The sequence below is a fragment of the Phodopus roborovskii genome, unplaced genomic scaffold, assembly GCF_943737965.1.
Source record: "Phodopus roborovskii unplaced genomic scaffold, PHOROB, whole genome shotgun sequence".
Taxonomy (NCBI): Eukaryota; Metazoa; Chordata; class Mammalia; order Rodentia; family Cricetidae; genus Phodopus; species Phodopus roborovskii.
Window position 1 is genome coordinate 36441919 of NW_026126525.1, and position 16636 is coordinate 36458554.

A 16636-nucleotide genomic window follows, 5' to 3' on the forward strand; every position below is an offset into this window, starting at 1 on the left:
TACTTAGTCCAGGACTCCAACTCCTGGAATAGTGCCACCCATACTCAGGGTAAGTCTACTCATCCACTCTAGTTAAACTTATTTGGAAACAGAGGTAAGCCAAGAAGTTTATGTTCCAGGTGATTCTGTATGATATTGAATGGACAATCAAGATAAGCCACACTTTGTAAAAACAGGAAAACAAAACACTAGCCAAACCTCTAGGAGAATATGCTTGCATGATCAAAAGCTTTTAGAAGCAGGGTATGTTACTACATCTTTAATTTCCTCACTCTAAGACCAGCCTAGACTGTGTAGTGAGTTCTAAGCTACCTAGAGTCCCACAGGGTGAAACATGTCAAAACAAAACAAAACAAACAAACAAACAAACAAAAAAAACCAAACAAAATCAGATAAAAATCTTTTAGACGATATTGTGTATAGCTTGATCCAATGTTAATACCTTGTGGAATATTTTACAGGGTCACAGCCAGGATATGTATATTGATCTAATTAATGATTCAACACCACAGGGAGCCCTTATGTTGTGTCTTCAATGATGTATTTACTTCCCATCTACACCTGCGTTTCCTTAGCCCATGTAAACCACTAAACTATTCATTTCTATCATTTCATCATTTCAGGAATTTACGTAAATATTTGGGTATGGTGGTACATGCCTGTAGTAACAACACATGGGAGGCAGCAAGTATGAATTTGAGGCTGGACTGGGCTACTTGGAGAGATGCTATTTCAGAAAATAAACAACTAAACAGAAAAATATTTTACATAAATGGAGTCATACTGTATATGAGCTATAAGACTGGCTTTTTTCTTCTAGCTTGATACTTTTTAGAGTAACCCAAGTTGTTGTGTGCATTTCTCTTTAGTTTAGTTTGCTTTTTAAATTCTTGAGACAGTCTCCATGTTGATCAGGAATTCTCAGTGTAGACCAGGCTGACCATTTTGAGAGGAACATGGGAGGACTTAAAGTATAATGCTATATGAAGTATAATGTTATATCCACATATATAAAAACAAAAATAAAAACCCATATGTGAATGATTTATGCATTTAGTAGCTTTATGCATAACCAGATAAAAGCTGGAAACAACCCTGATATTCTTCAGCGGGTAAATGAGGAAGAAAACTATGGTACATCCATAGCATAGGATACTTATGAACAAACTCTAAAAACAATATCTAGTGCCTTTACAAAAGCTGATATGAAGGCTTAACATGGGTGTTACTTGGGAATCAATTTTGTTTAAACTTATGTCACTCCTATAATCAAAGACTGTATTTCATATAGCATTAGACATGTGCTTTTCAAAATAGTGACTGATACCCAAAACTCCTTTTTAAATTATTTTTAGTATTCTAGAGCTTGTAGGTAATTAAAATGGGAATTGCATTTAGAGGTCATAAGAATAACTAATACATCCTTTGTATGACTAACGTCTTTAGGCACAAGTAGAAGTCTTTTAACATGACTTTTAGAAAGAGGAAAAGTTACAGATACATTAAAAAAAAAAAATAGGCCATACATGTTAGCACACACCCGTAGTCTCAGCACTCAGCAAACAGAGACAAAAAAGATATCAAGGTCACCTGGGAGGCAGAGGCTGGCAGATCTCTGTAAGTTGAAGGCCAGCTTGATCTACATTGTGATTTTCAAGCCAGACATGGCTACATAGTGAGACCTCAAAAAATAAGAGCCATAATATCAGCAGAATTATCTAATATTGAAACGGTCAGCATCAAAGAACTTGACACATAAGCAATGATAGTGATGGTAATTATAAAAATACTGGTTACTTTTCCCATATTATATGGACTGCGGCCAGTATCAAAGAACTTGACACATAAGCAATGATAATGATGATAATTATAAATAATACCTGTTACTTTCCCCATATTATATACTGTTCCTAAGGTACAAGCCCAGAGGTTGGGAATTACTACATCTTAATGACTGCTGAGTTATCTCTAGCCTTTTATCAAGCAGCCAGTATATCAGCCAAATGTGGTTGTGTATTCCTGCACTTCTAGCACTTGGTAGGTAGAGTCAGGAGGATGGAGAGTTCGGGGTCTTACTTGACTGCATATTGAGTTCAAGGCCAACTTGAGCTACAAGAGACAAACAAATAAGCAAGCGAGCAAATCTTTAGTTGGTAATAACTGTGCTTTTGTTTTTCCTCAAGGCTCCAAAAGAAGCACTTGCTCAGTGTGTCTTGGCAGAGATTCCCCAGCAGGTGGTGGGCTACTTCAACACATACAAACTCCTTCCTCCCAAAAACCCAGCTGCGAAATAGAAGGAGCCAGGAAAACTCCAGGATTCATAAGCTGTGTGAAGCAATGCCATCTCTTATGCAGAATGATATATCTACTTATATGCTTTTCACTTCTAGTGTTCCTCATATAAACCCAAATTTTTATATGTGTTTTATCTGTTTAAAGCATACATTTTATACTTTTTGAAGAGAGGACAATAGCAAGTCCATCTCTGATCAATAAATTGAGTGATTGTTAGTGATTTATAGAAATTTTAAGAGTGCTATTTGGAATTGAATTAATGTGGGAAAAGTGGGAAAGTGTTGGTTTGTTGTCTACTTTCTATAATGAAAATTCCATTTTTAAATGTTGTCAGAGTGAATGAGTAATTATAGGATAATGTGGTTTGCAGGTTACTAAACTGTTTATAGTAAATATTTTGTAAGTCAAGTTCTGTATTTATGACTGAGAGGGCTCCTTAAGGCAAGTAGTACTGAATTTGTACCTGTAACTCTATATTTGTCCCTTTTTATGTTTCAATGATGCATTATACAAAACTGTTTTCACATGGATCTTCAAGAAAAAAAAGGGGCTTGCTCAGTTTTAAAACTGTACAATCAACTAGTAGAATGATTTTTGTAGACAAGACAGCTTTGCCTTTTGAAATCTCTTCACTGTAAGCTATTTTCACACAGCATGGTCAGATTTGGCTTTTCTTTCACTGAGTAAACAAGACACCTGAGCTTCTGTGGAAGTACAAATGATAGGTCATCCCTACATAACTAGGTCATTATAAGCTGACTAAGTGACTGGGATGGCTTTGTCCATTAAAGTTGTAAGGGACAAACATATAAGATGAAAATTCATAATTGTTGGCTAGGCATGGTAGCACATCATCCCAGTGCTTGGGAGACAGGCAAGAGGACTATCAGAAGCCAACCTGCCTACATAGAGAGTTCCAGGCCAGCCAGCTATACAGTTAGAGTGCATTTCAAAACAACAAAGAAAAATAAATGAGAATCCATTTCTTCTATCATAATTAGGAGAGGTCATTTTTATTCTTTTCTTGCTATGGTCCTGTGAATTGATTTGTATAGCTTTTTTTTTTTTTAAGTATTTTTGGCTTTAAAAATGATATTTTTGTTTTCTTTAAACATGAATTATTTATTAATCAAAATTCCATTTTCATTTCAAGAATGTACTTTTTCCTAAGTCCAGAATGTATTGTGTTAAGCATAAAATCTGAAAGTACATTTAAAAAGAAAAACAGTACACAGAAGCAATACCCTTTTCTAACTGCTACATTTAGATAGTGTGGATTTAATATGCTTGCTTTGAAGAATAGGAAACATGCTGCTTCTTGACCACCATATTTTTGGAATAGGTTCTGTAACATCTGCCTGAAACTCTAGATGTCAAATACTTTGCCTGTCTGTGCAGTGGCCAATCATCACTAATAATTTAACGTTTAGAATTTTGTATTTGTCACATATTCTAAAGTGGATGCCCAGCACCAGTCAGCATTCCTGTCAGTGTTACTGAGTCCCTCTGTTGCTGCTTGTGTGTTCTCTGTAGGCTTCTCAGAAAAAAGCTAGTCAGTGTAGTAAGTAATTCATACTACATAAAGTAGCCTGAGTTGAGCTGAGATATTTAGGCAGTGTTTATTGGTGTTGCATGGCATGGTGGCTATGTAGTGTGGATTGCACTCTGTGTGTCCTCAGAACCAAGGCTGTAGTGAAGTTGAGTGATATAATATGGGTAAGCCCCACCAGAAACACTTAAGATTCATTACACAGTTAGTTTTGAATTCATTACTGCCATTGTGCATTAGACATAGAAACCTTTTATTGGTGTCATGTTTTTCAGTCAGTTACATGACTGCTTATGGGGCCATGGTTCACAGCTCAAGAATCTGGGTTCCATAGCATGACTCATTGGTAACAGTTAGTTATCAATAGAGGACGCCAATACAGATTTTTTTTCATTTTCCTCTTTGAAACCATTATTTTTTTTCCCATGTCTCAGTTCTCTGTGCTTGGGAAGATGTCACAGTGGTTTTCAGAACTTTTCTTTGGCATGCAGAGGGAGCCAGCACAGAAATGGCTTACAGATACTCCTTGTAGGTTAAGGGGCAGCAAAGGGGCTTCTCTGGCTCTGAAGCAGGGCTCACTGGCCTTGCTCAGTCACCGAGGGTACTGGGAACTTCAGGCCCTTCGTGTTTTCATCAGGCCTCTGGCAGCCGTCTCCTGCCATTTGGTCTTTTAACAACAGTTTTATATTCTGGTTTACCAGAGTTATTTCCTTTAAAATAGTCTTTCTTTAAATGACACAACTTAATCAGGTTTTTATAGATATGTTATTTATGAGCTGTGACTCTGGAAGATTAATCCATACGTTACTTGCAGTTTGAAATAAGAGCATTTACAACTTCTAAATTGTCATTTTATAGAACTCTTAGTTTCAGCATTCAACTTCATTCCAGGCTATTTTATATCATTTTGTATTCAAATATTTATTTTCCTTGTTGTGCCACTATTAGAACAAATGTCATTCATTCTTTCTTAAAATGGCAATCTAAAATGAGAATCACCAAATTGACTTTCATTTCTCTGTAACCACATATGTACATGGTCATGCTATGATAGACATGTTTTCTCACATGCATTTATTCAGAAAGTAATCCCACTGGCCTACTTTACTCATCTTCTGTTTATGATTGATTTTTTTTTTAAGGCCTTTTAAACTTTTAAGTCTTTTTGAGGAATTTACAAATCTCCCCTTTAGACAGTGCTTGATCAGCTTTTCCAAAGCCTCATTGCTGCTTTGAGTGCATTTTGACATGCTTTGCCCCATTCATACATTTCCTAGAAAGCCATCTTCAAAAATACTCTCTAGTCTGTTGTTTTTCATGAAGGTAGTAATGTAAGGTAAGTTAGCAGCTGGGTGAAAATCATGAGCAGTTGTATTGCTGTGGATGGCACAGTCTGTGCATAACTTAGCAATACATGAATTCATGTCAAATATATCTTCTGTATAAATTCCCTTTGGATAAAGTTACTTCTTGGTGTAACCTGGCTGTGTTTTGTTTTCATTTTTATTTCTCTACATCTTACCAACATAATAGAAAATGGAGCTAAGGGAAATGGACCTGAGTTCAGACCCCTCTACCCCTACAATAAGCCAAGCTGAGAGTTCTACATCTTTATCCTCAAGCAGCAAAAGGAGTCTGTTCACATTGGATATAGCTTGAGCATAGGAGATCTCAAAGCCTACTCCTACAGTGACACACCTCCACCAACAAAGCCATACCTGTTCCATCAAGACCGCAGCTCCTAACAGTGCTATGAGCTTCTGGAGGCCAACTTCATTCAAAACTACCACGTTCTACTCCCTGGCCCCATAGGTTATAACAATATGATAATGCAAAATGCATTTAGTCCATCTTCAAAAGTCCCCATAGTCTATCACAGTCTGAAAAATGTTTAAAAGTCCAAAGTTAAATATCTCTTCTGAGATTGATGAAACCTCTTAACTGTAATCCTCTACAAAATCAAAATCAAAAATCATCATATACTTCTAACATATACTGTAACAGGATATACATTACCATTCCAAGACTTAGAGAAGGGAGCAGAGTGAGGAAATAAAAGCAAGACTGGAGACCAGGTGGGCAAACTTCACACTGTATCTTAATGTCTGATGTCAAAATCCTCTTCTGATCTACTTTCAACTTTGTTGACTGCAACATACATCTTTCTCTTGGGCTGGTTTCACTTCCTATTAGCAGTTTTACTCAGCGGTATCCCAGGGCATCTACAACATCCTGGGGTCTCTAAGGCAATCCAGGATTCTCCTTCACAACTTTATACAATGGCCTCTCTTGGCCTCCATTCAGGGAAAACATTTAATTGGGATGGCTTATAGTTTCAGAGGTTTGAAAGACAATGGTCCCCAAAGCAAGCAGCAGTATTAGGAGGTGTGGTTTTATTCAAGTATGTGTGGCCTTATTGGAGAAATTGTGTCATTGTGGGGGTGGGCTTTGAGGTCTCCTATGCTCATGCTCTGTGTGACACTCAGACCACTTCCTATAGTCTGAAAGATGTATAAGACTCTGTTACTTCTCCAGCACCATGTCTGCCTGAATGCTGTGTGTTTTACCATGATGATAATGGACTGAAGCCCTGAACTGTAAGTGGGTCTCCTCAGTTAAATGTTGTCGTGGTCCTGCTGTCTCTTCACAGCAATATAAACCCTGAGACAATCCATTGTTATCATGGTGGGACATGGTGGATTGCAGGCAGACATGATGCTGGAGAAAGAACTGAGAGTTCTATGTCTTGATCCCCAGACTGTAGAAGGAGCCTGTGTCCACACTGGGCATAGCTTGATTGTAGGAGACTTCAAAGCCCATCCCCACAGTGACACACTTTCTCCAACGAGGTCATACCTACTCCAACAAGTAGACAGCTCCTAATAGTGCCATTCGCTATTAGCTTCTGGGGGGGAGGGAATTACATTTAAACTACCACAGAAGCTAAATGCTTTAAAAAGGAAAAAAAATGCATTTGTTGATTATAAGGTATGAGAAAAGGTAATTAAGGAAAGAGTGGAAAGAAGGGAAACAATTGGTGGGATCCATCCTGGAGCCCCCACTGGGTACACAGGAGGGCTCAGTCTTAGGGGAAGGATAATGTCGAATAGGTTTCAGGAGAGGTATACTGTAATTTCGAAAGACTTAAAGGGCTTTACATGTTCACCATTAACATGGGCTCAAGGGCTCCAGAGAACCCTGTTAAAAAACTCAATTCTGGCCACAGTGAGGCACAACTCAGGGAGTTGGCAGTGTTACCTGGTGTGATTCAGCTTTTCCATCACACACACACAGTTTTCGATTCTTTGTCTGGCTACATATCTGTTTCTGTATCATATCATCAGTTGGGCCCATCTCATCAGTTTCCTCAGTGGTTCAGAGGCTGGCACACACTTGGTAATTACACAGATCTCTAGAGTTGCCAGTCTTGCTTATGACAAGATCATCACTCTTGTCACCTGTCACGAATCATCACTATGTTTTGCCATATTCCCTAGAAAAAAAATCACAGGAGTTGCAAATTACCTTGGACATTGGCTTAGCTATTTTTCCCCCAAAGAAATGATGGATAAGACATTTCAATCCTTTTTTTTTTTTTTTTTTTTTTTTTTTTTTTTCTTTGTACAGCTTGGGCTAGGAGAGTGGGAGCTTTGATTTATTAGCAGACTCATAAGGCACCAGGTTTAGAAACAGCTCCGATTTTCGAAGCAGGACTCAGAATTCTAGGACTTAGGGAGTCCAAGGGGCTTTGAGAAAATGGATAGGAAATATTCTGTTTTCTTCACCCATACACCCATCTTAGTTACTTTTCTGTATCTGTGAAGAGACTCCATGACCAAAGTAGTTTATATAAGAAAATATTAGAGTTCATGGTTGCAGAGAGTTAGAGGCCATGGTGGCAGTAAGCAGTCAGGCATGGCACTGGATTAGTAGCTGGGAGTTTTCATCCCAATCCACAGGCATAAGGCAGCAAGAGAACAAAAGAATTTTTTTTAAGTAAGAAATTGATTATCTCCAATGCTCATGATCTAATATGAAACTGGGAGGGATGTATGAAAGCAAAGCTGACTCCAATATCCCACTTCCTTCTAGTTCCCCAAACCCCTCCTCCCTCAGGACCTATGTCATTTGCTAGTAAAATCCTTATATTGGTGTTTTTCTGAGGTCTCCATATTTTCAGTCTTAACTTGTCTTTCCTAAAACATATGTTAGGTCTACCACAACCCTGTCAAGTAGTAGCTTACCTCCTCTTCCTGACTTTTCTACCACTAGGGGTTGTGACTTCTCTGTCCATCCCTTCCGTTCTGAGATAGTTTTCTCTCCTCTTTAAGGTTTTCAGCTTTGAATGTTCATTGTAAGTTACAGTATACCTCTCCATGTAGTATACTCTTATTCACTAGTTCAGCCTAAACTATTTAGTAGTGTAACAAACACCTTTTTATTTTTTAAGATTTATTTTATTTTAAAATTATGTGTATATGTGTGTCTGCCTGTGGGTATCTTCACGTGAATGTAAGTATCTGCGGAGGCTAGAAGGGGATGTCAGGACCCTTGAGCTGGAGTTGGATTGTTATGAACTGCTGGATGTGGGAGCTGGAACTGAACTCAGATCCTCTGCAAGAGCGGTACATACCCATAACCAAGAAGCTATCTCTCCACCCCCATCCCATTTCCACACACCCACATCAAAAAGTACCTTATGTTTAGGTGTAGTATTCCATTTTCCAATACCATCCTTCCTTCCCTCACATTCTTTCTATTGCCATGACTCTAACAAATCTTTATCCATTAGGGTCTTTGGTGTACGAATTCCATCACACCTTTCATCTTCATTATTTCTCTTGGTATGGCTACTCTTGCTCCTTGCTTTTCTCATTTTATTTTATTTTTTTCTGATAGTCATTGTCGTGGCCCTTCTGTCTCAACTTTAGGAGTTTCCTTGTTCCTGCTTGACACTGCCCAGCTTGCTGTTGCCCCTTCTTGAAAACTTTTACAGTCATTTAAGTGCCTTGCTCCTTTTATTATCTTTCTACAAGTCTCTGCTCAAGCATCACCAACAAAGACCTCTGCTGATGGCATTATTGGAGTTGGCCTTCCAGTTCTTCCACCACTACCACTAACAACACCCTCCCACTTTGTTTAGATTTTCCTATTTTATTTAATCCCAGTCCTCTGGATGCTGAGGCAGGAGGGTCATGAGATTATCTGCTTACCCTAAAAATGCCCGATCTATTTGCCTGTAGAGGGCATGAAGTCCTTGTTCTCACGGATAAACACTAGTGAAACCAGGAATGATAAACACACAGGGTCTTTTGAAAGGAAGAGATGTATAACCCGTTTTCTGCCCAGAAGGCTGGAAAAGGATGTAGTTGGTAGCCTGGTGATCTGTGCTATCTGTAGGTCAGACCACACCTGACTCTCCCAGACTTTTATGTTTATCTTTATGTTTATCCCAGACTCATTCTCTCTATGTGTTTATCTTGAGCACTGTTTCTCATTCAATAGAACCCATCTTATGGGAGATGTCCCATGTACTTTACAAATGGAGCAGAAGTGATTAATAGCCTAGGTTAGTGCATTTACAGCTGGATGTGAGAAACCACATCACCAGTCTGTTTACTAACCCTTAGGAGGCACCATGCACTCAACCCTGCATCCCTACAATTTCCAATGAAATTCTAGAAATTTGTAGCACAGTCATTCACAATAAATGGAGATGACTGGAGGCAGGAAGGGAGAGGGGGGAGGCTGTGATCTCTCAGTCATTTCTCCATTTCCTCATCCAAGGAAATTGTTGCCTAGAAATGTCAGGTTGTATTGCTTAATGATGCTCATTTGCTTGACCTTTGTACCATTGTTCCAGTCACAAAAGTTATAGTATGAAAAAAAATAGCCACTCATAAAATTTCATAGGGAAAAACATCAACTTTTACTATAATATTATATGGATAAGATGCTTAAAACATGAATTTCACATATCTTTGATTTGATTAGATATAATAAATTACAAAGTGGAGTAGTGATTAATAGCTGCTGAAGATATACAAAGAATTCTCCTAGGAAGGCAACAGAATTAGTGAAGATGTAGAACATGTAGAACATAAATTACAGAAAGTGCAGATTTTCCTTATTGGAGTTCAGTGCAACATTTTTTTAAATCTAGCATATAACCAAAATGAATCCATCTGATGCATATTAGTTTAGAATTATTTAATATCAGTGTTAAGTCAGAAGTTGTCTGTACAAAACTGGGGTCATGTTACTCCTCTCTTTAGATCTTACAGCTTTGGGTCCATTTAACCTAACTTTTGTGAAGTATGCTATAAAGTAATTTCTAGTACAAAGTTCTCTGTCTGTTGGAACAAGGAAGAGTTTTCTTATTTTTCAACATAAACTGTGTACAAGGTTGCAGAATTTAGCAAACAAAAATACAGGACAAAAATAAAAATCGAATCGCATAAATAAGCCTATAAAAGGAGACTTTTCTCAAACAGGCATATGTGTATCCCAATCTACTCATCAAGAAGGGATTCTATATTTTATAACAACTGTGCCTAAGTGATAGATGAAAAAAGAAATGGTCACAATCCTGAGGGAGATCTAGTTGCTTTGCAATGTGTCTCATGAGTCCTCCTATAAGGAAGTAGTTACTATTTTTCAACTTGTTGAATATGGGCTGGTCTTTTGATCTACACTGGTGGTTTGCCACCCTAGAACATAGTAGAGTAATTGATGTACCAACTCTTGAGTTTAGGCTTCAGACTACTCTCATTTCTACATTTTTTGTGTCTTTGGTGTCCTGTACTTCTGCCAAGTCCAAGCTCACTTTTTGATAAACGAATGAGAAAATTCTTGTGTTAGAAAAAGAAGCCCTCTCATCAGATATGCTTCTACCTCAGTCCATCCCAGTCAATCAATTGGAGGGAGAGATATTTTAAAGTTGATCCCAAATAGGATGGATGAAACATCCAAAGTAATTAAAGATCTGACAACGTAAGGTAAAGCAAGGATTTTTGCAATGTTCTGGGGATTGATTACAGGGCCTTACTCATGCTAAGCAAACACTCTACTACTGAGCTACATCCCCAGCCTTGAGTTGGGTATTGTTAAAGGCTAGATAACAGTTTATAGGTTATGCTAGGTTGTTAAGGGTTGTGAATTAACATAATTCAGGAGATAACTATTTGTTACATTTGAGCAAATAACATAGGAATAACTTCTGTAAATCAAAGGAAATTGCTCATTGAAATAGGCATTTGTATCCAAAGTAAAATAATTTTAAAAAGGATAGGGCTAGAGAGATGGCTCTGCAATTAAGAACACTTGCTGTTTTTGCAGAGGACATGGGTTCCACTGCCTTCACCCACATTATATCAACTTGTAATTCCAGTTCCAGGGTGAGTTGATACCCTCTTCTGGCCTCCACAGACATCTTGTACACAGCTCACATACATACACTCAGGCACACATAAAATAAAAAGCCTAAAAGCTTTAAATGTTCAATAAAGTCACACGTGTTTTCCTCTCCTCCCCCTCTCTTTCTCCTTCTTCTCTCTCCATTCACTGGCCCCCCACTTTCCCTGTGCTCTGGGGGACTTGTCCCTTCCCCCTTCTCTGAGGGACTTTATATGAATCTCTTAGAATACACCTTGTATCCTAGTTCCTCTGAGGTTGTGAATTATAGGCTGGTGACTCTTGGCTTTAAGTCTAAAATCCATATATGAGTGAGCACATACCATGTTCCTCTTTTTGTGACTGGGTTACCTCATTCAGAATGGTTTCTTCAAGTGCCATCCACTTGCCTGCGAATTTCAAGATACCATTATTTTTTTCTGCAGAGTAGTATTCCATTGTGTAGATGTGCCACATCTTCTTTATCCATTCTTCAATTGAGGGGCATCTAGGTTGCTTCCAGGTTCTTGCTATTACAAATAGTGCTGCTATAAACATAGTTGAACAGATGTCTTTGTTTCATGGATGTGGATCCTTTGGGTATATGCCTAAGAGGGGGATTGCTGGGTCCTGTGGTAAACTAATTCCCATTTTCCTGAGGAACTGCCATACTGATCTCCAAAATGGCTGTATGAGTTTGCACTCCCACCAGCAATGGAGGAGTGTTCCCCTTTCTCCACATCCTCTCCAGCATGAGTTGTCATTGGTGTTTCTAATTTTAGCCATTCTGGCAGGAGTAAGATGGTATCTCAAAGTTGTTTTGATTTGCATTTCCCTGGTAGCTAAGGATGTTGAGCACTTAAGTGTCTTTCAGCCTTTTTGGTTTCCTCTATTGAGAATTCTTTCTTCAGTTCTGTACCCCATTTTTTAATAAGTTTGTTTGATGTTTTGTTGACTAGTTTCTTGAGTTCTTTGTATATTTTGGAGATCAGCCCTTTGTCAGATATAGGATTGGTGAAAATCTTTTCCCAGTCTGTGGGCTGCCGTTTGGTCTTGTCAACTGTGTCCTTTGCCTTACAGAAGCTTCTAAGTTTGAAGAGGTCCCATTTATTAATTGTTGCTCTCAGTGTCTGTGCCCCTGGAGTTATGTTCAGGAAGCGTTCTCCTATACCAATTTGTTCAAGGGTACCTCCTACTTTCTCTGCTAAGAGGTTCAGTGTGGCTGGATTGATGTTGAGGTCTTTGATCCATTTAGACTTGAGTTTTGTGCATGGTGACACATCCCCCATGGAGGGATACTGCCTTAACCTAGAGACAGGAGAGAAGCCCTAGTCCCTACTTCAAATGACTTGACAGATCTACATGACCCCACCTGGATGGCATTGCCCTACATGTGGAATTGGGGTGGGGGGATGGGAGGGGAGGGTGGTAAGGGTGCATGTGAAGGAGGGAGAGGGAACTGGGATAGACATGTAAAATAATAAAAAGTTCAATAAAGAAGCATTTTTTTGCATTACTAAATGCATAATTGCTTTCTTTTTTTTTCCTTGCAAATCTTATTATTACAAATTTCAGTTAACTAGCCCATTCTGCATCATACTGAGGTCAGATCTGGGTATGGTAGGGAAGGGCTATCAAATATCTATGCATCCTCAGTTATCCAGGGATTCAGTAGAGTACTTATTGATTAGACAAATGATTAATGAGCATAGACTATATGGGTTTATAAAAGATAGGCATTTGGGTTAGTGGTAGAGGAAAAAAGAAAAAAAAAAGTAAATCTTTGGGAAACTTTGAATGTCTGGATTTTTGACTCTTGGGTAAGATAAGAGTATGGACTTACAGTGTGGTCTTAGAAATGCTAAATCTGGTAATTCTAGATTCAGTTTCTACAGTGAAGTTTTTCTAGTGTGCTAGATGGATGTCAGTCCATCTCATTATACAGCTGAGGTCTGTGGGTTCTTAAAATATAAATTCCTTGCACTAATTTTGGTGGCTGAATCCCAAGGCAGGCTATTGGATTCTTGTGTGAGTTACAGCGTTGAGCATCTAAGAGGTATGAGTTGGACCTGTGGTGCCATCCAGGGTTCTTACCTGCTTTTCCGGCCTTATTAGATCAAAGTCCCAGTGCCAGGATGGGCTACCACCTATGAGTTTTGGTCATATAGACGCTTTAATACCCTCCCTTCCCCCAATATACAGGCAATTTGCCACTGTGGCTGCTTTCCCAACAGAACTAAAATATAAGACTTTAACTCAGAACACTAAATGTTCTGGTGTTAGGACACAGAGAAATCATGTTGGAACTGAAATAGAAGCTTCTTCTCTGACAGCGAACTCTCATGGTGTCTGAAAGTGCTAAGAAGGCTGCTGGGATAGACTTCCCATCACCAATAGTACTCAGTTGTAATGGGGGATGACCTGTATGCTGTGACTATATCTTTCTCTTATTGGTTGATAAATAAATGCTGATTGGTCTGTAGCCAGGCAGGAAGTATAGGTGGGGTACCAGACCAGGAGAATTTTGGGAAGAGGAAGGCAGAGAGGAGCCTTGAGAGAGACACCATGCAGCTACCAGGAAGACAAGATACTGGCATTCTCAGGTAAACCAAAACCACATGGAGATACACAGATGAATAGAAATGGGTTAATTAAGAGAGAGCTAGTCAATTAGAAGCTTGAGCCATTGGCCAAACAGTCTATAATTAATATAAGCCTCTGGTGTTTGAGAGTAAACATCTGTGGGACCAGGCAGAACAGAACCTCTGTCTACACAGTTGTAGATTATGTATGTTATACTAACAACTGGCCAGGCAAGGTATGCCCACTGTCTCTGATTCATGTGCTCAGCTTTGGTCAGAATTCAGAGAATCAATGACTATTGAATACTCATGCCTAAATGGCATGTCTATACCACCCTTTCCAAGGCTCAGAATATCACAGAAAACAAGATAGAAAGCATATAAGAGTTGGAACAAGGGATGGGGTGTTGTGCAATGCTGTTTTCCAGACATGACATGGACTTGTCACTCTTGAAGAATAGTTTTGTGATTACTCACACAGGAACTGCACAAGATTGGATCTATCAACATCTTGTTATGGAAGGAAGAAAGGTTCATGATACTCACTAAGGATTTTTAGCAATGAATGGCTTTGTGATAGGGAGAGACATCTTTAGTATGGCTTACTGGTAAGGTATACATGTTTATAAGCAATATACCATACATATTACATTATGAATGTTGATTCCTAGCAGTAGGCAACATGATCTTTCAGAAGTTGGGGATAATGTTCTATGGTTATTCTGCATCAAAAACAGTGGAAAGTCTTTGTCCATGGCAGTGAGATTTCAAATAGAACATTGGAAGATAAATCCTCAGTTGATGCAAACTCTGAGGGTTTGGAGGGCTGTCGGTACCATAAACTAGATTGTATTAGTGAAAGTCTCAGAGATAATGAAGCTGGATATGTTGTTCAGTACAGTGCTTACTTAACATGCATGAAGTCCTGAGTTTAAACCCTAACATCACACAAAACTTGGCTTAGTGGCACATGTCTATAACCCCAGAATTAGGGAGGTAGAGGCAGGAAGATCAGAAAGTCAGCATATTCACTGGCTATATAGTGACTTTGAGGAGAGCCTCAGACACATGAGAGTCTGTCTTAAAAACAAATCTCAGCAGTATCTCTGAGGCCTGTTAGTGATAGCAGACATAGAAGCCATCTGAGGCAGCTTGGGACACTGGACAAGGAATTTCATGTTTATTTCAAAGTTCCAGTTTACTCAATTGCTTTGTTTGTGTTCTTTGTTTTTTTCTATCTTGAGGCAGGGTTTCTCTGTGTAGCTTTGTAGCCTGTCCTAGAACTCAATTCGTAGATCAGACTCATCTTGACTGCATTGCCTCCAGAGTGCTGGGATTAAAGGTGTGTGCCACCACTATCCAACTCAATTGCTTTTTTATTAGTCAGTTATCTTTTCTCAGAAAAGCAAACCAGAATAAAAAATACCACTGTGGTTTTTCTTTAATTTTAAGCATTAAAGTCAAACAACAACAAAACAAAAAACTGAGTGCAGACTAGTAGTCATGGAACCCTGTGCTTACCAGGGTACTGTCTGAGTGCATTCTGTTAGGTACCAGGGGCAAGCCAGCATAATGCCTGAATCCTTACGATATGTGTACCAGTTGTATCTGTGGTGATCACAGTGGTCAGAAGAGGGTATTGGATCCTATAGAATAAAAGTTACAAACAATTGTCAGCTGCCATGTGGGTGCTGAGAACCAAATTTCCATCCCCCAAAAGAGCATAAAGTGCTCTTAATTGCTGACCCATCTCTCAGGCCCCACAAATTATACTTTTTAATAACATAAGATAGTTGAAGGATCACAATTACAGTGACACAGAGAAGTGAGTGGAGGTTCTATTGGTGCGAGAAGTCCTTGTGCTTCTGTACTGAGTGGTAATGTAGAATGGTATCTCTGCTACCCTGTCTCCTTTTTGTCTTTTCTGAGTCCCTGTACTTCCACGTCAACTTCACAGTCCATAAGGTGCCAGGATAGGAGGCAAGGATTCCTAGTTGTCTTTGCAAGTGTGTTTGTGGATGATGTCTGCATTTGAATTGGTAGACAAAAATGACACAAATTACCCTCACTAGTATGGGAAAGTGTCATCTAATCTGTTGAGTCCCTAAGTAGAACCAAAAAAGGTAGAGGGAGGGAGAATTCACTCTTTGCCTGATGACTTGAGCTAGTATCATCATCCCCTTGGGTGTCTAGATATTACACCATCTGCTTTCCTGGTCCTCAGGTCTTTTGCCACAAGCTTTCTTGGGTCTCTGTCTTTTAAAAAAAAAAAAAAAAAGAAAAGAAAAGATGTGATTTATATGTATATGTGTTTGCCTGAATATGTGTGTGCAGTGTCTGAGAAGACTAGAAGAGGCCATCTGATCCCCTGAAACTGGAGTTACAGTTTTAAGTCACCATATGAGTGCTAGGAACAGAACTTGGGTCCTCTGTAAGAACAGCAAGTACTTTTACCTTTGAGCTATTTTTTGGAGCCCTGGGTCTCGGTTTTGCATATTAACAATCACAGATGGACTTAAAGATTATATGGAGCATATGTAAATGTCCCTTTACATTAAAATATGTAATGACTTTTTTATATAATGTATGTAAGTATTTATTATAAAAACCTTGGCTCCCATAATTATGAAGACTAAACCTGAAACATTCCCCTTTACAGTCCAAAAACCCAGGAAAGCTGCTTGTAGGAGTTCACTCTGAGCCCAAAGTCTTGAAAAGCAAGAGAACTAATGGTGTAATTCATTCTGGATTCAAAGATCTACTGGCTTTCTTTCTTCCACAAATCTAACAATACAGTATTCAAGTAAGGAAGTAAAAT

The 16636-nt window shown here is 38.8% G+C and overlaps 1 protein-coding gene across 1 annotated transcript in view; it reads left to right on the forward strand.

The window, feature by feature from the left end:
• Cpne3 (copine 3) overlaps window positions 1-5323 on the forward strand; it is a 55031-nt gene extending 49708 nt beyond the window's left edge. Inside the window, exon 16 of the mRNA XM_051198440.1 lies at window positions 2184-5323. Coding sequence (XP_051054397.1) covers window positions 2184-2294 — 111 coding nt within the window. The 3' untranslated portion in view covers window positions 2295-5323. The remainder of the gene's footprint in view (window positions 1-2183) is intronic.
• Window positions 5324-16636: the final 11313 nt, after the last annotated feature.